The sequence below is a fragment of the Cryptomeria japonica genome, chromosome 1, assembly GCF_030272615.1.
Source record: "Cryptomeria japonica chromosome 1, Sugi_1.0, whole genome shotgun sequence".
NCBI classification, from domain to species: Eukaryota; Viridiplantae; Streptophyta; class Pinopsida; order Cupressales; family Cupressaceae; genus Cryptomeria; species Cryptomeria japonica.
In genome coordinates this window covers 544,970,047-544,993,986 of record NC_081405.1, presented here as the reverse complement: position 1 = coordinate 544,993,986, position 23,940 = coordinate 544,970,047, and the positions used below count along the sequence as shown (strand labels likewise).

Sequence of the window (23,940 nt, the reverse complement as noted above, 5' to 3'; positions counted from 1 at the left end):
CCAATCAGGTGATGCCACATCGGCTGCACAACTATTGGGGTCTCTTTTGCACGCCTATTGGTCTCACTTTTTTGGGGGGCTGTTTTGGACACCTTGGCAAAAAGCATGCTGATGTGGCATCATATTTGATGATGTGGCCCTGAAACCTTAGTTATAAGCAGGGGACTTGCCAAGTAAGCTACTGTAAAAAAATCGGAGTGATTCGAAATTTCCAAGTAGGATTTTGAGAAGCGTGAAGTTAGGGTGCACGACTACTGGGTCCTTTCCCCTAATTGTCTCATTTTTTAATCTTTGGACATCCATTTCTGATGTCATGGCGGACACGCTGATCTCAACACTCCCACTCCGAGCGTGGCTGTCATCCTCTCATGCGAAGGGTATGCATTTCAATTCTTCATTTTTATTTGCAGGCATTTCATTTCAATGTCTTGAGTTGCGGTTTGTTTTGTTTTGAATATGTAGAATGCATACATAATTCGTAAATACAGTAAAAAGAACTCTTCTCTCATCACCGCCATTGGGATTTTGTTCCATGCATTTCCGCTAAGAAGATGTGTCATTGGGCTGCATTTTAAGGCCTTTCCAAATTGAATTTTAGTTCCATCCTCGTCCCCTTTTTCTTAGTGAGACAACTAGTTAGCTATTACTCATCCACTCCTCTCTTTTTCTTTAATGAGACAAGCCATTCGCTATTGCTCACCTCCTCTTCATCCTTTTCCTTCGTGGAAGAAGCCATCTTCATTTGCTCAATCTTGTGTTCTCCTTTTCTTTTGTTCATTTTTCCTTCCTTCTTTTCTATAGTGGGAGTAACTGCTTACTCCTTATTTGTGACAAAAAGTACTTAAAAACCCTGAAGTTTGACCTGGTACACTGTTACTCATCCCATCCTCTTTTTGTAATATACAATTCTGAGTTTGAAGAGGCCATGCAATAGCATTTTATTAAGGTTTTAAGTAATGCAACTAATCAAACAATTTGGTGCTTACCCTGCCCTTTACCCCTAACACTGAAATAGAAAATTAGTATCTATGATATTTATTAAAATTATTCTCGTGGGAATAGAATTTCACTCTTAAATGGCATTATAAGTTTTTAGTTTTACTGTATGCCTTAAAGAGCATGGTAAGTATAATGGTAATATAGAATATCAGTGAGAGCATGGTTTTAAAAACTTGTGACTCTGCAGAACTTGGCAGACCCAATTTTGACTGGGATTTGGCATTTTGGCAAATAAAAAAATACCTAAATTTATTAACCTAGCAAAACTTGGCAAAAAAATTAAGAAAAACTCAATGTAGGTGATTAAATATATGAGTTACTTGGCTATGATATTTTCTTGTAAGTACTTGTGATTCACACCAGTACTTGGCAAGTTTTCAATCTAGTGAGAGTACCACCCAGGTCTGAATCCTGACACTGCAATAATGGAGTTGATAAATTATGTGAACATGTGGTGAGGTTGGGCAGGCCATGTTCCTATGAACATGTGGTAAGCTTAGACAGCACATTCGTTGACTCCTATGAACATGTTAGGCAGTACGTAGCTCCAATGAACATTTCAGGAGGTTACACTGCAGTGTACTTCGGAATGTGAGACACATGTTTACAAAATATGGTCCAAGCATACCCCAAATATCCACTATCGAGTGCAATACAAAATTTCATCTAAGCATGTATACACCAAATGACATTATTTTAATGACAAAGTACATTTGAGTGTAACTCATGTCTACAAAATGTCATGTAAGCATTGTTGGTGTGAGTGTAATGCTTGTTTACAAAATGCCAGTCTAAGCATTTCCCGAAAGGCAGTGCTTTAATAAAAATTCACTTTTAAGCATGCTTCATGTTTACATGATATGGTCCAAGCACACCCAAAATGGGGTTGACTCTTTTCAGTTTCTGTCGCTTCTAAAATTTCCTCAATGGTTTGCCTGGTCCTAATATATCTGACGGATGGTCTTCTCCATGATTGGTATTATGATTCTTTCTAACGTGTAGAAGATTTTTCTTTCACTATGCTTGAGACTTTGTCAAAAGGAGCATCTGTCATCATTTCCCTTATTACCATCATTTTTAAATTTTTAATCACATCAGTGCAATTTGTTCTTGTGGCCGATTCTAAGAATGTAACTAGATAAACACATTTAACTTGGTTTTCTTCTCCTCTTTATGGTAAGATTATGGGGGATACTTTCAACATTACTCCTCTCAAGCTTTGAATTTCCTTTCCATTCCTCAAACTAAGTTGCAATTCCTGTTTGGTATTCCGTATTCATAATCCTTGTCTTCAATCTAATATGTTTCATTGAAAAAGAACAGGGTGAACTTCACGTGTTTGTTTGTAAAAGGATCCGTCACTTCTGCTTATTATTGACAGCAAGGGGATAAGCTAAAATATATCCTTCTTTAAGGTTTCCAATTTCCACTCCTCTTCTAACGAGTCTTGGTTGCGCTTAAAATCTTAGTCCTCCTTGGGGATTTGTTCATAGTTTGCATCCAAAACCTTAAAACAAATTTTCTTTCTGATTCTTGCTGTATTCCACCATCCTCCAATTTCCTTAAGTTTTTCTAGATTTTTCCACATTGGTAAGAACCTAAAAATTGTTCCTCATCTAGAAAATCTGGAACCGTTTTCTTACTGCAGTTTTGTGCATTTAATCTTAAGGGGCACATAATCACATGTTCATAAACCAACTTTTAAGTGAGAAGCCTTTTGTCAAGCTTGAGAGTGGCAGCTTCTGGAAATCCATTTTCAACACCTAGCACATTACAAATCCTAGCACAAGCAAATGTTTAATCCCATGGTTTGTCTGGGTTTCATATGCTTTCCTATCTTGTTTCTGTTTTCTATCATTATAATGCAATCATTTTTTTTATTAACTTTATATAAAACTCTTTTATAAACTTCATAGGCACCAACCCATAGGAGACACCAAGGCCCTCTTAAATGATTTGTAGGCACCAACCTATTGGAGACACTAATCCCCACAATTTGTCAGCACCAACCCCCACTATTAAGCACCAAATTAGGAGAGACACCAATCTCTTCTTTAGGAAGCACCAACCTCCAAAACAAAGTTCCACCTTGAATGTTGCTTCTTCAATGGATGATGGACAATTCAACCTTTTCAACTCATTTACTTTTTTTCACAAATCTGAATATAATATTCTTCTCTTCCTTCTTGTCTTTTGCCCCTTCAATGGATGATGATTATATATGTCCTCCTCACAAATTTGATGCAATCTCTTTGATTTACTTTTCTTCTTTAAATCTGCATGAAATCCCCTTTTCAAATCTGCCTTCTTTCGAATGATAATAATTCTTTAATAATTTCTTCATACAAATCTGCCTTATCTTCATTGGCAGAGGCGACTAAAGAGGAGGTCTCACTTGCAGGGGATGCATATTCTCAGGAGGATGTTGAGGAGGCCATCCTTTTGCACAATACTCAGTTATTGTCTTTTACTTTTTTAACTTATATATAACTCTTTTACAAACTTTGTTGGCACCAACCCACAGGAGAGACCAATCCCGTCTTAAATGATTTGTAGGCACCAACCTACTGGAGACACCAATCCCTATGATTTGTAGCACCAATCCCCACTGTTAAGCACCAAATTAGCGAGAGACACCAATCTCTTCTTTAGGAATCAGTATAATACAATCTTGCAATTTCTGTTTGGTATTCATAATCCTTGTCTTCAATGTAATATATTTCATTGAAAAAGAACAGGGTGAACTTCACGTGTTTCTTTGTTAAAGGATCCTTCACTTCTGCTTGTTATTGACAGCAAGGGGATAAGCTAAAATATATCATTCTTAAGGTTTCCAAGTTTCCGCTCGTCTTCTAAAGAGTCTTGGTTGTGCTTAGAATCTTAGTCCTTGGGGTTTTGTTCATACTTTGCATCCAAAACCTTAAAACAATTTTTCTTTCTGATTCTTGCTGTATTCCACCATCCTCCAATTTTCTCGAGTTTTTCTAGATTTTTCCACATCGGTAAGAAGCTACAAATTGTTCTTCATCTAGAAAATCCGGAACCATTTTCTTACTGTAGGCTTGTGTGCAAATTGCCCATAAAAATTACACCAGGTGTATTTAATCTTAAAGGGCACATAATCACATGTTCATAAATCAACTTATAAATGAGAAGCCTTTTGTCAAGATTGAGAGTGGTGGCTTCTGGAAATCCATTTTCAAGACCTAGCACATTACAGATCCTAGCCCAAGAAAATGTTTAATCCCATTGTTTGTCTAGTTTCATATGCTTTCCTATCTTGTTTCTGATTTCTATCATTATAATACAATCTTTTTCTTTTTCAACTTTATATTAAACTCTTTTACAAACTTCGTAGGCACCAACCCGCAGGAGATACCAAGGCCCTCTCAAATGATTTGTAGGCACCAACCTACTCGAGACACCAATCCCCACAATTTGTCGGCACCAACCCCCACTGCCTAAGTTACCGATTTGGGTACGGATTCGTCAATTTTTTTTCTTTCTTGGGTACGGGTACGGGTATGTTCGTACCTATATATATATATATATACATATGTCATATATTATATATATGTTCAAACATCAAAATTATATATGTTCAAACATACAAATATGAAACATACATTGTAACTTTCCCATACAATGATACATAGTTGTTTTTTAATTGTTTTTTTGACTTCTATGACCCGTGGGCCCTGTTTTTGAGAACCCACGGGCCTTGGTTCTTCTGGGTCCGCCTGGGTTCTCCCTGGGTTCCACCCGGGTCCTGGCCACCAGGGAGAACCAGGCTCAGACCAGGACCGGGCAAGAACCAGTATCCGGACCCAGCCTTTTTCCCCAAGAACCGGTATCTTAGCCCACTGCTAAGCACATATATATCTTCCTTACAAATCTACCTTGTCTAGACTCTATATATTAATTCTTCTCTTCATACTAGACTGCTGGTGTACATATGATTTAATCATTTCTATTCCATATCTACTAATCTCCACAAATCAATCTCACATCTTATATCTTTATGTCTTCATGAAATGATGCATCTCTTAGAACAGAGATAACCTTTTGAATGGATGTGTCCTTTATTAACAAACTTAGCTCTTATTCCAATAGATACAATTTATTTTCCTTGAATTTATGTCTTGTTAATCATAACCACTGCTTTCTATAAATCCATTGTTGCTGCCATATGTAAAAATCGCTGCTCTTTTAAACATAGTAATTACTTCTAAATCACTGCCCATGCATCATAATGTAATTGCAGCTTATATTATAATTTTAATTATAGTTTCATTTTAAACAACAAACTCCACTTTAATATATAGGAATTTCTGCATAGATTAACTTCTAATATAATCACTGCTCTTCTTTAAAATGTATTTGCTTCCTTCAATATTTATTATTTCATTCTTGGACAATCTCATATATATGTATATTTTGAAAAGGTGGTCGGCCAAGAATAAGTAAAATATTTATTTTATCCGTCTTTCATAACCATCAAAAGAAGTTGGCCAGCATGAATGGAATTTGTCCTTGTCCTTAACCATAAAGCAATCTGCTCTTGAACCGATTAATGGATTTCGGCCATTACGACCTTCATACCATTACAACCTTTGACATCAATGACAACCTTCCTGGACCAGCAATGACATCAATTCTCCTTTGACGTCAATGACAATATTTCTAACAGACTGCTCAAGCAGCTTACGCAATCTGGAAAACTAATCTAACAGACTGCTCAAGCAGCTTACGCAATCTGGAAAACTAATCATTTGCATTCACTAATATGGAGTCAAGCATTGCCAATGATTTCTGCAAAAGAAAGTAATATTGCATACACATATTGATTTTCCATCAAGGAACAAAAGGCCAATCCCAATCTACTATGAGAGATTTAGTCACCCATTGATTTCTATTAAAGAACCATTGTGAGGTAGTCTCATCCTTATTATGAACAACCTTTAAAAGAGGTGGGAATGATGCATAGAGAATCTACCCTAATGCTGAAGTTTCATGTCAACAACATTTGTAAGTTGTGCATTCCAATCAATCAACTCTGAGTGCAAGCTCCAAATGTTTCAACGTCTAAATATGTGCTCACAAAGGAAACAAATCACTAAAGGGCCATCCATCATGATGATATGAGAAATATTGAATCTAGTTTTGATCTGAATACCGTGTAGACCATCAAATCCTCCCAACCATGTGAATAAGCTCACAAAACACAAACAAACCACAAATTTATTCCGATATCTAAGCACCGAAATGCCATCCTTGGGGCCCCGGATCCAACCAAGCCTTACAACCTTAGAACACACATCATGATCGTGTCCTCAGTCTGTAAGTTCACAAGAGGCTTGAGACCAGCACAACCAGAATGGAGGGCTGGAGTCAAACCCGTTTGAATAAATGGCCTCCAACATCCTCTTGAAACAACTCATAGAAGCAAAGTTGGAGTCATAATAATGGCTCCATGGGATGGTCCACGTAAAGGACACCCATCCATAGAATGTAGTGAAAAGGTCGCAACTAATGAAAGTCAAGTGCGCTCATTCATCATCTTGATTATTGGTTTCATTTAATGGCCCCTTTTAGTTTTTGAGGAAACTCTGAGATTTTTTTTATTAAGGCAATAATAGAAAATGTGGAGCAATTATTGCAGTCAAATTCTAGGTAATTCAATTTTCTAATTTGTGGAAAGTGAGACACCCTAAACCATGGAGCTGAAATGAAACCCTATTCTGGCAATAATAAATTAACTTAATGATTTTTAGAAAATATAATTAATATGAAAAATAAAAGACATAATAATTACCAAGACATTCAATATCAACAAAGGAGCAAAAGTCTCCTTGAATAAGTGATACAAAAGATCTATCTATAAAGGATAAGATTGACAACTAATAAAGCAAAGGATAAGAATGATTACTTAAAGAATAAAGAATATACTTAAAGAATAAAGAATATTCCTTGCCTATCCTAACAACTTAATTGATCATAATAAACTATATATTGCAATATTACTTTAATAACCTCCTTAATGGTCAATCTACTAACTACACCAAGTCTATATAAAATTTTTACAAATTTGTCAGGACTCAAGGACTTGGTAAGAATGTCTCAGTTGGACATATTGCAACATTACCAATCCATCTTCTACAAGTTTCCTGATGAAATGACAATGAAGTTCCACATGTTTGGTATGCTTATGGAAGAGTGGATTCTTGGCAAGTTTTAGCACCCCTTGATTGTCACAAAACAAGGGTGAAGGCCTTGCTTGAGACATTTTTATGTTTGAAAGAATCCTTCGAAGCTATACCACCTTCACATGTTGCTTTGACTACTCCTCGATATTCTGCTCTTGTCAAGGAAAGAACTATTGCCTACTACTTCTTGCTAGTCCATGCGACTTCACCCATGGTTGAATTCATATCGAAAAAGTATTTTTTGTCATCAATAGAACCTGCCCAATCTGAATTTGTGAACCCAACCAGCCTATAATCTTTGCTTCTGTTGTATAGAATGGCGAAGTCAAATTTTCCTTTCACATATCTTAACACTCACTTCACTGCAACCCAATTTTGTCTTTCAGTGCAATCATGAAATGAGAAATGTAACTCACAACATAGCTAAATTTAGGTCTAGTGGTTGTAAGATAGATAAGGCTGCCCATTAATTGCTTGAATGCTAATTCATTTCTTGTCTTTGAGTTTGTTTTGTTTGAAAGCTTTAACCATTTTCCAAAGGTGTAGACAAGATTTTTCAATTTTTCATTCTAAACTTGTCAAGCAAACTTCCGCCATATTTAGATTGAGAAATAAAAATACCACCACTTGTTTGCTGAACTTCTACATCTATGCAATAATGTAGGAAGCTTACGTCTTTCATGTCAAAAGCCTTTCTCAAATTACATTTGATTTGTTCAGTCAAATGTGTCTCACTACTTGTAATGATGATATTATCTACGTAAATGACTAGCAGAATGATCTCTTTGTCAACGCTTTTAACGTACAAATTTGGATCCAAAGGACATCTTTGGAATCCTTTTGAACCAAATACTTGTCAATCTTAATGTACAATGCCTTGGGTGCCTGCTCTAGGCCATATATAGCTTTCCTTAGTTTGCATATCTGATGCTCCTTTCTTGCAACTTGAAAACCTTGAGGTTGAGTCATGTACACTTCTTCCTCTAAGTCACCATTGAGGTGGACACTTTTTATGTCCATTTGATGGAATTTTCAACCAAACTGTGTTGCCATGGCTAATACTAAATGGATGGTGCTCATGTTGGTTGTAGGAGAAAAGGTCTCCTCATAGTCAATACCTTCTCTTCATGAGGATTTTTTTGTGACCAACCATGCTTTGTAATTGTTAAGTGTACTATCAACTTTGTACATCCATTTGCAGCCAATGGGTTTCTTCCCTAGTGGAAGATTTGAAAGAATCCAAGTCTTATTTTTCATAAGATTCTGATATTCAGTTTTCATGGCCTTTTCCCATTCAAGTTTACCTTTTTCTTCCTCAAACACTTGTGGCTCATAAATTTCTTGAATGTTATCCATAACAGCAAAGTTAATTGTGTTCCACTTGCTCTTGCTTTTGGATAATCTATGCTCGATTATTTCATCATCCCAGACATCACCAACTAGTTTTTCCCACCATTTTGGTCTCTTTTGGGAAACTTCTTTGGCCAAATCAGCATCACCATCATGACTTGGGCTGCTTGGTTCTATGTCATTTGGATGTTGATCCAGGTTTACTTCAAGAAGATATGTTGGAATTCGTACTTGCTTGGGAGATTCCGCATGCTTAGAATGAGATTCATGTGCAAAATTATGAGAGTCCCCCCCTTTAGGTGGAGCTAATGGATGTTGGATCCCTAAATCTTTAGCCTTTAGAGGCTAATATTTAGTACTCTTGATCTCTGAAGAGTGTTGAAAAGGTCCAACTTCTTCATCGATCACAACATTCCTATTGAATGTCAAGTGGTCAATGTCAACATTAATTAGCCTGCAAGCTTTATGATTTTCACTATACCCTATAAGCATCAACTTTTGACTCCAACTTGGTTCTATTTGCATTTGGAATTTAAATTTATATAGTAGAACAAAAAACCTTAAGATGATATTGGGTCATCTCCAACTTGGTTCTATTTGCATGAAGAAGGATGGATGGAAGGAATTTGTTGATGTGTGAAGGACATACGGAATTCACCAGGTTGACAACAACATCAAGTGTTCAAATATTCAAAGGACTGCAAGGGGAAGACTTCACTAGCAAGCGCAAGGTTACAATCAGATCAACATAGCGAGGTGCACTTCATTTTATTAGGGACAACATCACAATTCCAAAGATGCAACTTGGAGAAAGGCTATGCAAAAACAATATTTACATATGCAATGGGATGATTCAACAATGTAAAATCAAGAACAAGGGCATTCTTGAAAGCCGTCTAGGGTTTTTTGGTGCAAGCACTTGCCTCTAATATGATAAGCTTGTTTGTGCATGCACCTATCTTTGATGCATCCTATATACATTGTTTAAGCACCCCCCTTTGATGCGCTCATAAGATCAACCTCATGACATACTTTGTGCAAGTATAGGTGTCATACCTGCTCTACCCCAAGAAGGAATCGGGACAAAGGAAACTCATGGAATGATGATGAGGGATGAAGCGTGTGCAACGTGAAAAGACTTCATCATTCAAAGGAAATGATCGAGCTCGAGGGATTAACATTCTAAGTAGATTGGAGGGAACTTCACAAGATGAGCAAGAGGAACACTTGAGCTTCTAAAGCAAAGATGAGGTGAACATGTGTTGGTGGCAATATTGTACACAGAAATAAAACTAGTTAATTAAGTTGTAATTGTGTTGGTTAGTTGGCAACCGAGGGGTGGCAGTTGCGGTGCTACGGTTGGCACTCGCACCCCCTCGGTATCTTTATATACTTCCGAATGTAACTTGTGACGGGAGAATGATTATGAATGGAATAACATCTCTTATATTTGACCTGATATCTATGGCATTATTATTCTGCATTACGTGCTTTATCTGTGTACTTTAAGTTATTCACCCGAGAGGGTAAACATTTGGCGCCGATGCCTAGACGTACTCGGGAACGGAAAACGCCGATGGCGCACGGACACGATGGGCCTACCCGTCGGTGAGATTGATGACGTGCAAACAGAACAATCGTTGTGGGATGGAGAGCCTGATGGCAAGAGGCGAAGGGGAAATTGAACCTTGTAATAATCTCGGCACAATGTTGAGATAAATTGTGGCCGAAAGGAAAAATAATAATTTTTTTTTTTTTTTGTGTACATGGCATGCGCTTGCTATGTACGGAAGTGATTTATGCCCAATGTATTAAATAAAGATAGAAATAAAAAAGCAGAAACGGACGAGTGGGAGGCCGCGCAGAGGGCCTTGATTCTGGAGCAGCAAGAAGAACGTAGACGGAGGCTGAGGCAACTTGCCGAAGGACGACTTGCCGAAGGGTGGCTCGAGGGGAACCAAGGACGTGTCACGGAGGGTGCAGAAGCCGACGGAAATTTCTACGTGTCGCTAGAACACCGTAGGGTGCGGAGCCACGAAGAGTTTCTGGAGGAAACAAGGTTAAGGAGAGATCTAGTCGAAGAGACCCGGGACCGGTTCAGAAACTTATCCCTTACACCACAAAGTGAGGATCACCAAAGGGAGCTAGGAGTTGGCGCGGGTGACAACGAAGGGGAGGATAACCATACGGTAGGTGCCACACTCGGTAGGCAAAACACCGTACCTCCAGTCACCCACTCAGGACACACCACCGACACCGGAGGGAGCGGCGCAGGGGCCCAGACACAGCCACAACCACCTCCAGGAAGACGACTCCCATCGATGGGGAGTAAACAGAAACTGCCGAAGTTCAATGGCAACGGGAAGGAAGATCCCGTCCGCCATTGTCGAACGTGCGAAACCATATGGTCAGCGAATGGTGTTACCGACCAAGACGAATGGGTAACACAATTCCTAGCAACCTTGAGAGGAGTGGCCATAGACTGGTACTCAAATATGGACAAGGCCAAAGTCGGCACATGGCCCGACTTGAAGAAGGAGTTTGGGATAGAGTTCCGCCTCCTGAGAGATGACAACGAAATAGTCGCCGAGATCTATGGAACGAAGCAGAACAAGAACGAGACTGTTTGAGCCTATAGTCGGCGGCTGAAGGAACTATTGGGAAAAATGGAGAGTCAACCAGCAGATGGGTTGAAAAAGCGATGGTTCGTGGAGGGACTAAAGCATTCCCTCCGAAAGAAGATGAAAATTGTTCCACCTACATCATACGAAGACACATACAATAGAGCGATGGATCTCGAGATCAAGACCAAGACATCGAAGAAAAAGAAGAAGAAGGATAGCTCGTTCGAGGAGGATGACTTGTCACAAGAAAGCAGCAGCGACAGCGAGGCTAGCAAACGGGTGCAAGCGCTCCAGAAAGACATGGAGCGAATGAGGAGGGAATTCAAAACAATGAGAAGCACCGGTTGGACCGAAGGGGACATATGGTGCACTGAGTGCAAAGAGGAGGGGCACACAAAGGGTACTTGCCCGAAGAAGGCATTCTGCGAGATTTGCCAAGTGATGGGACACTCCACCAAGGAGTGCCCATACAACATGAAAACCCGAAGTACGGCAATGAGCCAAGTGTTGTTCACGGAGCAGGCCACAACATCCGCACCAGCGGGTACGGCCCAGCAAACCAACACAATGACATCATCTGGAGGTTACCGGGACAACAAACGCGGCGGCGGAAGGAATAGCAACAATAACAATAACGGAAGCTGTATCCAGTATGACGCCAAGGACCGACCAATTATCCAATGTAGGGCCTGTAATCAGTGGGGGCACTTTGCCCGTGATTGCACGAAGGAAGCCACCCCTCAGCACCTCTGCCGATGGTGTGGGCCAGGCGACCATGAGGACGCAAATTGCCCACAGGCAGGGGTTAATCTCCTCAACATTGAGAAGGCTGAGAAGACTGGTGAGAAAGAAGTACTGGCGATCACCCATGCCCAGACGAAAAAAGCCACTTATCCCGACCCTCGTACGGAGGAGAGATTACGGGAGGCAAAGACCAATATTGAATGTGAGATGACGGCTGAACGACGGGACAACGAGGTGGCGAGTACATCATCTCGTATGGAAGCGGCAAATAACATCATTGGGCAAATACTGCAGATGGAGGTACCCGTGAGAATACAAGACCTCTTGGAGACCATGCCGTAGCTAAAAACGGCTATCTTAAACTCCGTACCCTCACAGGTGAAAATGAGGGAGGTCGTGAGCCCCACAGCTGACCCTGCGTTAAGGGAGGTCCTAAGCCCCACGGTCGATCCCATGTTGTTGGTAGTCAACAGCGGACGCCAACCAACGGTGGTAGAAATGGGCATACTGGGGACTACCTTGACAGACACTATTGTGGACGAAGGGTCAGGAGTAAATGTACTCCCAAAAGCCACATGGAAAAAATTGGGAAATCCTACGTTGTGACCCCCCACGTTCAACCTACTAGGGGCAGATCAACATGGGATTAAACCCCTTGGTACCCTCATGGGCCAGCAAGTGATGATTGGCACGCAGCCATTCGTATTGGATTTTGTAGTAATTCCCTTGAAGCAGAAAGGGTATGACGCCATTCTCGGGCGTGGGTGGCTCATTGCAGCAAAAGCAAACCATAACTGGAAACGGAATACTCTTTCCTTGGAAAAGGTGGGGAGGAAGTACGTGATCGATCTCCGTACACAGATGGTGAGTGAGGAGTTGGCATCCTCCTCCGACTCGGAATTTGAGGGAGACCAGTTGGGGGAGGGCAGAGACGGACGCCGCATGGAGCCTAGTGACAAAGGGGTGTTAGAACTGGAGGCATGCTCAGGGGACGACGGGGAATCCTTGAATGGCCTCTTCCATTGGTAAATGGGAGATTATGAATTATTTACACCCTCGTGCAATGTATTGAGCATGGAGGAAGAACCAGATGTATTTCCCCCAGAATATGGCGAGTACAAGGAAGGGAGGGCCTTGGTGAACGAGACACCGACACACCAATTCCCGAAGGGGGAGCCCATTAAATACCAAGAAGCTAATTTAAAGGAGACAAACCTCGGGGGGATGAGTGACCCCAAGATCATCCTTGTCGGAGATGACTGGAATCCAGTGCTGAAGGCTGCAGCCTTCAAAATTTTTATTAGTCTTCTTCTTCTTCTTATGTACGGGAAGGAGATCGTGGTCCCTGTAGAATTTGTGGTTCCAGGTCTTTGGATGGCCATCGAAAATAGACTTGCCACCAACGGGTCCAAATTGAAACCCTACCACAAGAAGCGCGCAGGGGACCCGAGAGGCCAGAAGGACACCTGAGAGTCCGGAGGGGGACCCGATAGGATGGAAGGGGACTCGAGAGGCCGGGCAGGCAACTTGAGAGACACGGGACCAACGCGGGAGACTCTTGGGCGAGGAAAACCGAGAAGGATGAAGGGCGATCCCAGAGACAGGGGACTCGAGCCGAAGACTCTCTAGACAACTAAATTAAACAAAAAAAAAAAAGAAAAAAAAAGAAAGAACGTGGGGCCACCGTACGGTGACTACACCGGTAGTGGGACCACCAACGGTGGTAACACCGACGGTGGACCCACCGTGCGGTGGACCATCGTACGGTGGACCACCGAAGGTGGAACCACTGACGGTGGCGACACTGACGGTGGGCCCACTGTGCGGTGGTTGCCACTGGCAGTGAATGCCACCGTGCAACGGACACCCGCACACATAAAAGCCCCGCATAAGTCCGCACACGCAAAAGAGAAGAAATAAAAACCTCGCAAGAAGAAAGACACGCAGCCCACGCCAAACAAAAAACGGACGAAGAGAAAAAAAGGAGAGACGCGCACAGCAACACAACCATAAACGCAGCACCGCACAAACAAACACAACCGTACGGTGGAGGGGTGTTGACCGCACGGGAAGGTGGCCATACGATTGGAGGTGTCAGTGCTGTTGTTGACTGTATGGGGAGAGGTTGTAGGGCCGGGGTGCCATCGGGGACATTATAGTGGAAAACGACACAAAAAAAAAAACAAAAAAAAATGATAACCAGATTTAAAATCATTTGATGGAGTCTGGAGCCAGGACACTGCAAATTTAGAGTGGAGAAGAAGGGTTTTTGCATCTTAAAATATCACTGAAATGATGTGCTGCCCCTCGACCCCGCTGGGGGCATTGCCCCCAGACCCCAGTTTATTTTTGAGCTACAGTACACTTGTTGGAGTTGGGTGAAGGGCATTAGAGATGTCACGGGAAATGTTGTGGTTGTCCATACTGTGAGAAAGAAGCCTGCAGCTAAGCATTGGCGGGGAAGCCATAAGCCGTAGAGGGAGACGGATTTGGAGGTTGGGAACAAACAGAGTTTGAGGGAAGGCATTGCAGGTCCGCGCAGTTGTATGACACCAGGGAGTTATTCAGTTCAGTTATTAGCCTTTGGGGAGTGTGATGGAGGATTTGAGGCGTCTCCTAGCCTTTGTGCCAGCGGGTTGTGGCCACCTCCAGGCAGGAATGGTACGCTTTGAGGAACTTGGAGTAGGTCTCGGTTGGACGTGAGGTTGCCTTGTTGGATGCAGAGAGGGCTCGGGAGGAGCTGACCACTAGGTTGGAGGCAGTACTAGTGTGAGATGTAGCTCAGCGTACCCAGGAGTTGGATGCCGAGAGGGCAGCATGGGTGGCTATCGAGGACAAATTGGCTAGGGAGACAGTATCATTTGAGTGGTAGTTGGTGGAGGCTGAGACTGAAACGCGTGTTTTGCAAACAAGTTTGGTTTAGGCACAGGAGGACTTTGATGTCAAAAGAAGCAATAATGGTGAAATCCGCACTTGAGCATCGGATGGTAGCAGAAAAGGGTTTTCAGGTGAGGACACAGCAGGTGTATAAGTTCTGGGCTCGACTGGTGTCAGCAGTTCTGTTTAATGTCATCTCTATTTTGTATTAAGTCGTCCGGAGACGACTTCTTTTCTTTTGGGGGGGATGATGTTGGCGGCAATATTGTACACAGAAATAAAACTAGTTAATTAAGTTGTAATTGTGTTGGTTAGTTGGCAACCGAGGGGTGGCAGTTGCGGTGCGACGGTTGGCGCTCGCACCCCCTCGGTATCTTTATATACTTCCGAATTTAACTTGTGACGGGAGAACGATTATGAATGGAATAACATCTCTTATATTTGACCTGATATCTATGGCATTATTATTTTGCATTACGTGCTTTATCTGTGTACTTTAAGTTATTCACCCGAGAGGGTAAACAACATGTACTCCTCACATCATCATCATTGTAATACAAAGGGGAGACATGTTCAAGAGAAATATGAATTCAAGGATCGCATTACAACATAAGTGAAAGATTAAGATCGCACAATGGTGATGAAGAAATTTTTTCACATTCTTGAATTTTCTTCGGAAAACCAAGAACCAATGCCAATACAACAATTAAGTCAAGATCTACATCAATGCAAATACAAGTCCAGGATATCCCAAGGATGAAATTTCTAAGCAAGAAGATGGAAAAGTGGAATGTGATCAAGGAAGCAAATAGTTTCAGAAGAGAAACAAAGTTAGAAAATTTGCTTGATCATTTAAGATGATATGATTTGGGAATATGCCTCCATCATCACAACATCGGGCTTGGAGATGTTGAGTATCAAGAGATATTGCTCAACGACATACACCTGTGATGATCCACGAGGAGTAAGCTGAGGTGGTATCCAATCATCATTCCACCAATCTGAGGATTCCAAGTCAAGATGTCCGGATGCAATGTACCTGACTAATCCAAAGGTAGAGCAAGTGACACATGGCAGTTCGTCAGATATTATTTTACATACACCTGCGATGATCCACGATGAGTAAGCTGAGGTGGTATCCAATCATCATTCCACCAATTAGAGGATTCCAAGTCAAGATGTCTGGATGCAATGTACCTAACTCATCCAAAGGTAGAGAAAGTGACACATGGCAGTTCATTAGATATTATTTTACATATCTAACCTATTTTCTCATTGGTTAAAATATCAAATATTGACATGTTTCCTATTCATTGTAATTGTCTCACTGGATAGAATGGAGTTTATTGTAACATCTCGGCTATTGATTTGAGAATCAATCTGAGCTGTTGAAATGTAATGAGTCTCCTATACAAGGCTCAAACTTCTCATTTGTCAGGGTTAATAATGAGTAGTTAAGAGTAGAGTAGAGTAGGAGAAGGCATAAATTGTTGCCAACACATGTAAATAAACATAATTTTCATTGAAGTTATGGTGAATAATGGTGTTTTTTCTACATATTGCATGGTTTCTTGTTATATCTTGAAATTGGATGAAGTTCATTGATTATGATGGAGTAATGTGTGAATGTTGATAATTCCTTGGTTCATACTATTTGTGGTTAGACGATTGCTAATTGCAGTGCATAGTTAGCCTGAACGTCAAATTGTGCTAAGTTTGATTGTGTAGATATGTTCAAGTTGTGCCATATTTGGGTATTTGAATGAATGTTCGTGATATGATGAAAACCTTTTATTATCCTAAGAAGATTGCACTAGTTTTGTAGAGGTTTTCCCAGCATGGCAAAGCAAAAATTGGTTTAAGGAATGTATTCATCCATACATCATCCATTGTTAGCATTGATCTTAGGATTAGCATAGGATTCCTATACCCTTTCTCTTTTGCCTTTTATTTTCTAAAGCAGTTAAGTAAGATCTCATGTTCAAGTAGAGTTCAAGCAAAATGTAAGTCGCCTTGTGACTCCAGCAAGCAAAACGTAAGTCGCCTTGTGATTCCAGCAAAATCACATCATATCATTGAGTCTATTTGCAACATTTAGGTCACATAGTTCACATTATAAGCCTTGGAGTTGCTTTGATTGATCACTTTGTTTAGCATTCAAAGTTTCTTTGTTCAAGAGAGGATAGAATACCTTGGTATTTTATTCTGTGTTCAAGGTGCATAAATAACACATCAACAATCTGCATGAACTAGCTGTAGGACTCTCAAGGCTCTCCAAGCTTGTCGATTCGAAAATGGAGTTGTGTTGCTTTCCTGCTTGGAAAGCTCTGCAAATACCTTGTATCTGCTATTGTGTGTTAGGTAATTTGTCTGCCAAATTCTCTTGAGCTAATTGAGAGAGCTAGGTTAAGTTGAGGTGCCCATACCATTGATGCCATAGCGTATTGACATTTGATGCACTTTTGGTTGGCAATGCATGCTCCTAAACCTCTCTAGTATCAAAAGCTGATAACAACCATGATATTCAATTCCAACAACAATGGTTGTCTTGGATTCTTGGTCAATAATATAGCATTTGTGTTTGCTAAATGACATCCAAATCGGGACAATGACACTAATTTGACTCATTGAGAACAAATTGGGCGCCATTCTTGACACATAGTACACATTGAGAAATGTTTTTCCCACGAGAAGTGATTTGCACATTCCCTTTGCCAACAACTTTGTGCTCACCACCTTCGAAGATCACTAAATTTGAGCAAGTCGTCTACCTTGTGAACCAATATTTTATGTTGGTGAATTGTTGAGATGCTCTAAAATTGATGTACCACACAAAAGATTTTGATTGATATGCTGGTCGCTTGGCCATGAAAGCATAGAAGCCTAACTCCTTTAGTTTAGAATGCTTTGCGACTTGAGCCTTGGTGGAGGACCTTTAGCTAACCTCTTTCTGCAATGCTTCTTCATATGACCAAGTTTACCATAATAGTGAGATGATATTTTTTAGACTTTTCAAAGTATCTTCATTATTTCCTTAACCTTTCTTTTTAGGCCACTTGCCTTTGCCTTTGTCCTTGGCTGCAAGGGCCTATTCCATACCTAGTGTATCACTGTTGCTACCAACTGCTTCTTCCATCTGTCTTGCTACAAGAGCTTGTTGCACAAATCTTCGAACTTTAGGTCAATAGTTGTAGATGTGATTTTGAATGCTTCAATGAAATGTTCATATGTCCGTGGTAAGAATTTCAACGTTATGACTACCATATCTTTTCGTCCATTTTGTGACCTAGGGCTTCCACTTGATTGTGAATGTCTTTGATCTTCATCAAATGATCTTGCAAAGACATCTTCTCACTGATCATGATTGAGAAAAACATATTTTTAAGGAAGAAGACCTTGCCTTTATTTGATGTCTTGTGCAAATCTTGCAGGTGCTTAAAAATTGCCATAGGGGATTTTCTTGTATGAACCTCCAGAAGCATTTCATGTATAAATGATAACTTGATCAGTATGGTGACTTCTCAACCATTCTCATCAAACTTGTCTTGGTCTTTATTGCAAGCATAGGCTGAGTGTCAATACCAAGGACGATCTTGTCAAGGCATTTCTACCTGAAAATTGTGAGCATGTGTTGTAGATTTTGCTAGTGAAGCATTGGCTGCCTTCCAACATGATGTTGGGTAGTGAAGCCATCCCTCCTACAAATTCAAAATCATGGAAAATAAAGAAACCTTAGCTGCCTTGAAAGAAAACCAGAAATTTATAGGGCAAAATTTTCAAAACCCTAGGCAGCAAACAAGGCCCATGATTTTATCAAAAAGTATCAAAAATATGCAAAAAGATTATGTAAAGGTCGGCTAAAACCATGACTGTTGTCAGAAAATATGCAACAAACTGAAAAAACAAGGGTTAAAACCTTAGGCGCTGAAACACGATGATTTTATACAAAATTCATCAAAAAACAATAAAAAAGTCACCATAAACCCAAGGAGGCAATGCAAATCTGGAAATTGCACCAAAAAAACTTCGTTTTTTTTGAAAAAATTAGGAAATTAACTTGCAAAACCCATTGGCTGCCTAGAAAACCTTGTTGCTTGACTTTCTAATGCAAAAGAATGAGGCGATTTTTGCTGATAACAGGCATGACTTTATCAAAAATAAGGATGCGTCTTTATAAAAAAAAATCACGTGCTTTGTGTAGGATATGCTGTTGCGATTTGCAAAAAAACAACACGATTTTTGCAAGAAGACCTGGTATGATTTCTAGCACAAAAAACCATGTGAATTTTACACAAAAATCCTTAGTTTTGTACAAAAAGAGGTGTGCAATACTTAGTAGAATAAATCACAAATATATATGCATGTTTTTGTAAAAAAATTTGCTAAAAAATGTAAATGATGTTCAATTTTCAATTCAATATGCAAGATGTATTCTAATTTGTATTCTCTATATCTATGTATTATCTATTTCTATTATAAATCTGACTATCTTCTTTTGTATGGCAGGTGAGATGAGTATTTATAGATTTCAATATCCTCTTCACAAATATCGATTGGTATATATATGCAAGGGGTGAGGATCAAGCAGTGCCTTGACCGGTCATGTCTTATGGACATGACCGATCAAGCCACTACTTGATCGCACCCTTTGATATATACTATCAATCGGTGTTTATATTAATCACCAGCCTAATACTAATCGGGGTCTACGTAACTTAGTGTTCATGCCAATCGGTATTCACGTGGTATGCCAATCGGGGTTTGTGTGGCATATTAACCGATGTCAATCGGTGTCTAAGTTAACCGATACGGATCACTAACTAATGGTTATATATATCAAGCGATGCATACTTTGCCACCTGATAACAATTCGATAATCATTATTTGTTTATTGCTGAGGAGATATCCGATATAAATCAGGATACATGGTTAACCCGATAATCATCGATGATCCCAGTTATAATGCAAACCAATATGCCATGCTATAATATGATTATCGATATTGATCGACTAAGTAGATTTGATATATACAAATGATGGAATGATTATCAAATGAAATAGCTTGAAGTTTTCTTGATAGTTTTATCGATAGGATGAATGATTGAATGAGAGACTTCATTTATCTCTCATTCAATCATTTATATCTTACCGAAGCTACCATGCATTAACACTCCCTCTTAGCTAGGTAAAATAAATGAGAACAGTATATCAAGCATCACAATTCAAGTGATGGTTAGCATTCTTTACACAATCTAACTTTCTAGGAAATCATATCGCCTAATCACATGATATGAAGTATCACCTAAACACGTGATACAAAATGTCTATCACGTCAATCTTGTGATGACAGGATATCACCTAAGCATGTGATATCAGTATTGTCCAAGCACGCAATACTTAAGGATAATCATATGAGAAAACATTCAATTCTCATCTTTATCCAAGTTGTGGTAGGTGCACTAACATCTTATACAAATGTTTTACCACAACACAATCATGGCTCATCCATAACACACCAGAGATCCAACATGATAACTGGTTTGGACATTATAAGATCGTCACCTTATTATGTCTACATACAAGTGTTCATTATCTTGAGAGATCGTCACATCTTAGATATGAACCCAGGGGATAAAATCCAAAATGTCCTATCATGACAAATAAGTTTACACATTAAACATCTTATTGATATGTAAATATAGATTACAAAGCAAATTACCTTTCTATCATACTGTTGATGTGTATTCTGTACACGACCAAACACAGAATAAAATACCCAAAGGTACCTTATCTTCTCTTGAATAAAGTCTTCGAATGCTGAAGATGTCGCGAAAAGGATCAATCGGGATGACTTCAAGGTTCTTTGTATGTAGGATCTCTACGTGTGGATAAGCTCTCTGTGGTATGATGTGATTTTGCTGGAATCACAAGGGGACTTACACTTGACGACCTAAACGTCTGATTTGCTTTAAATATTATTGGAACACAGGATTTCACTAGACTAGATTTGAAAAAAAAGGAAAACGGACAAGGTCGAGGAAAGGATCTAATTCTGACACTAAGAATGTAGGAGCAATGAATGATCTTTGATGAAATTCTAATTAAGTCTTGTTTTGACATCCCAGGACCATCTCCACAAGGTTAGTGCGATCTTCGGAGGACAGCTTTATGATGTTCAGATCATCACTACAGGCATAGACACCATCAGGCTGATGCATATCAATGAAGAAGCGACAATTGAAGTTAAGCTTTAAGCTGAATGATTCCAGTTGACTACACAAGGCAAGTCTGCAATCAACAAACTGCTAGTAGTATGGATATACGAATTTCACCATCAATCAAACACATTTCTTCCACTCATCTAATAACATGAAATCAAAACTGAGAAGTATAGAGACCATGCAAATTGTTGAATCGACCCATAGATTTCACCATTTCTTCAATGAAGTTTTACAAGTCTTTTACAACATCTTGGCAACAATCTTTGCCTTCTCTCTCTATTCTATTCTAAGTGCTATTCTATCAACTGACTATCCACTATTAGCTAACTATTCACCTTCTAACTACTGACTAACTATTGTTGACTCCTATTCACTAACTATTTTCCCACTATTCCACTAACTACTTTCTATTCGCCTTTACAAATGAAGAGCCGGGGCTTATATAGTGCCCTTAATACAATTCAATGGCTAAGATCAATTTGAGATCAATGGCCAAGATTCTACAATGAAAACCCTAATTAGGGTTTGTTACAACAAACTCAATTCTGACCAATGAAATAATTGTATTAATTGGACACATGTCTTCTCTGGAATATTCGACCAATGGATAGTTGGGGTAGGTACATCAAAGTTTGTGCCACCTTTAATGAGTCAGGTACATTGAATCTGGACATGCTGAGGTGGACCAACCTGACTGGAGGAGTGATGACTAGGATGCCACCTTGTCTAACACTTGCAACTTGGTAGATATCCAATTCGATGATGCTGAGAAGCTAGCTTTAATTAATTCATCTGAAACTATCTGCTTCTTCAACGAATTCTTGCTCTGACTTCTTTTGTCTTTGATGTGTAGGATGTTTGATGTACCTCGCCTTGGAATGCTGGATTGGAAGAGGTTATTCCTGATGATGCTTGACCGAAGAAGGCCGTCCTTGTCAATGCTAGACTAGAGGAGGTCGTCCTTGTCCTGACTTGATCTTCTTTGATGAGGGTCTGCCAAGTAGTTGATCTTCCGACTCCGGGGTTGCCATTTTGATGCCTACACAAAAGATTAAAGTTAGTCTTTGAGCATCAAACCTTAAAGCATAGAATTTAGGATCTTCCAAGAGAATGATTTAAGATATTAATTTGGAAATGACATGATAAATCCAGAATTCTAATTTTTCAAATTAATGGCAATGAAATCAAAATAAATCTTGAATAAGAACTTCAAAATGATTCTTCATACCTTCTCCTTTGAAAGCTTAACTATAAAACCTTGGAAAATGATGAAAGAAGACCGGATTTCGCTGGACAAGGGTTGAATTGTGGTCTTCCTTTGGATGAATTATGCCTCCATTAGCCTCCAAAAGAACTTCGCTTTCCACTAGCCTCCAAACACTTAGCAAATTCTGGAAATTATCCTCCAACTTATCAAGAAATTCGCCTCCAACTCAGCTAGGATTCGCTCTTCTAATCTGCTCCCCAAATTCGCATGTGAATAATGAATGAATGATTTGAATTTGTCCACAATACACCTCCCTTATATAGGGCGCTCACCCTAATTCTTGTTGAGGCCGACCTAGCAAACTAGCAATAAAATAAAACAAAATCCTTTTCAAAGGATGGCCGACCTACTTAAAAAGACAAAATAATAAGTTTGAGCGCTCACCTTGATTTCTTAAATTTTAAAATTAATTACAAGGCTTCCAAGGGGAATTTTTTATTTATTTCAAGGCCTAAAAATTAATTTATTAAATTGCCAATGCCTTAATTTATGCGAATTTAATTCAACCTCCCAAATGTCTTGAATTTGGCAAATTTGGCGAAATTTGGGAATATCAAGGTTTGTTTGAGGCTTAGTGAAGTTTCTTCAAGATTTCGCCCTGGACCCTCTGGAAGGGTTAGGAGTGATTTTTCAATTTAAGACTTGAATACCTCATTCCCTTCACTCCAAAATCTCTCGGAAGGCGAGCTTATGTTGGTTTTGGCCTAATCAAGGTCTCACATTTCAATTTTTTATCATTTCCCATGAGTAATTAGGTGAAAATATAAATTTCGTCCTGGACCCTCTGGAAGGGCCAGGAGCGATTTTCTCATTCTAGGCCAAAATTCACCTTAGCTTAATCATTAAACTCCTCCAAGGCAATCTCCAGGGTCCATTTCCTTCCATCACTGGGTTAGCTCATCAGAACTTGAAGGAAAAAATTGCTTTTTAGGGAATTTCGCCTTGGACCCTCTGGAAGGGTCAGGAGCGATTTTCCTTGCCTAGGTTTACTCCATCATTTTGCCTTGAATCCTTTACTCAACGCTAGGCGATGGTCTTCTTTATTCATTCCACCCAAGTTTGGCTTGTTTCTTCAAGGTAAAATAGAGGTTCTTCAAATTTTCGCCCTGGACCCTCTGGAAGGGTCAGGAGTGAATTTTCCTCTTGGCATAAAAACTTGCATCCTTAGCAATCCAACCGAACTTCAAGGCAATTCAAATGTCATTTTACACCCATGTCCAAGCTTGGCCTTGCTCAAACTTTGGAGGAAAAGATAGGTTTTAGGATTTTCGCCCTGGACCCTCTGGAAGGGTCAGGAGCTAATTTCTCAATTCATGCTTGTTCCATCATTATTTCAAGTTGATTTCACCTCTCCAAGAAAGAAGACACTATTCTTCCCTCATCCAAACCCAAGCTTGACTTGATTTTGCAAGGAAACAGGTGATTGAAGAAATTTCGCCCTGGACCCTCTGGAAGGGTCAGGAGCGATTTTCACTATTTTGACCAAAATCATTCATTTTTTCAAGTTGAAACTTCCTCAGGAGGCAAAAAGGAGTTGTCCTTGTTTCATCTATGTCCAAAACTTGACTTTTTTATTGCAAGATAAGAGATATTCAAAATTTCGCTCAGGACCCCTTGGAAGGGTCAGGAGCGAAATTGCCTTCCTTGTCCAG

General features: G+C 39.8%; 1 protein-coding gene across 7 annotated transcripts in view; it reads left to right on the top strand.

Annotated features, from left to right (window-relative positions):
* Positions 1–268: 268 nt before the first annotated feature.
* Positions 269–23,940, top strand: part of LOC131044943 (uncharacterized) — a 148,547-nt gene continuing 124,875 nt past the window's right edge. For 6 of the 7 annotated variants that reach the window (XM_057978429.2, XM_057978434.2, XM_057978433.2 and 3 more), the window contains exon 1: positions 275–377. In XM_057978429.2, the coding sequence (XP_057834412.1) occupies positions 314–377 (64 nt within the window). In that variant the 5' untranslated portion in view covers positions 275–313. Of the gene's footprint in view, positions 378–19,001; positions 19,055–23,940 lie in introns of all 7 variants that reach the window. The other variant, XM_057978432.2, reaches the window with a different exon arrangement.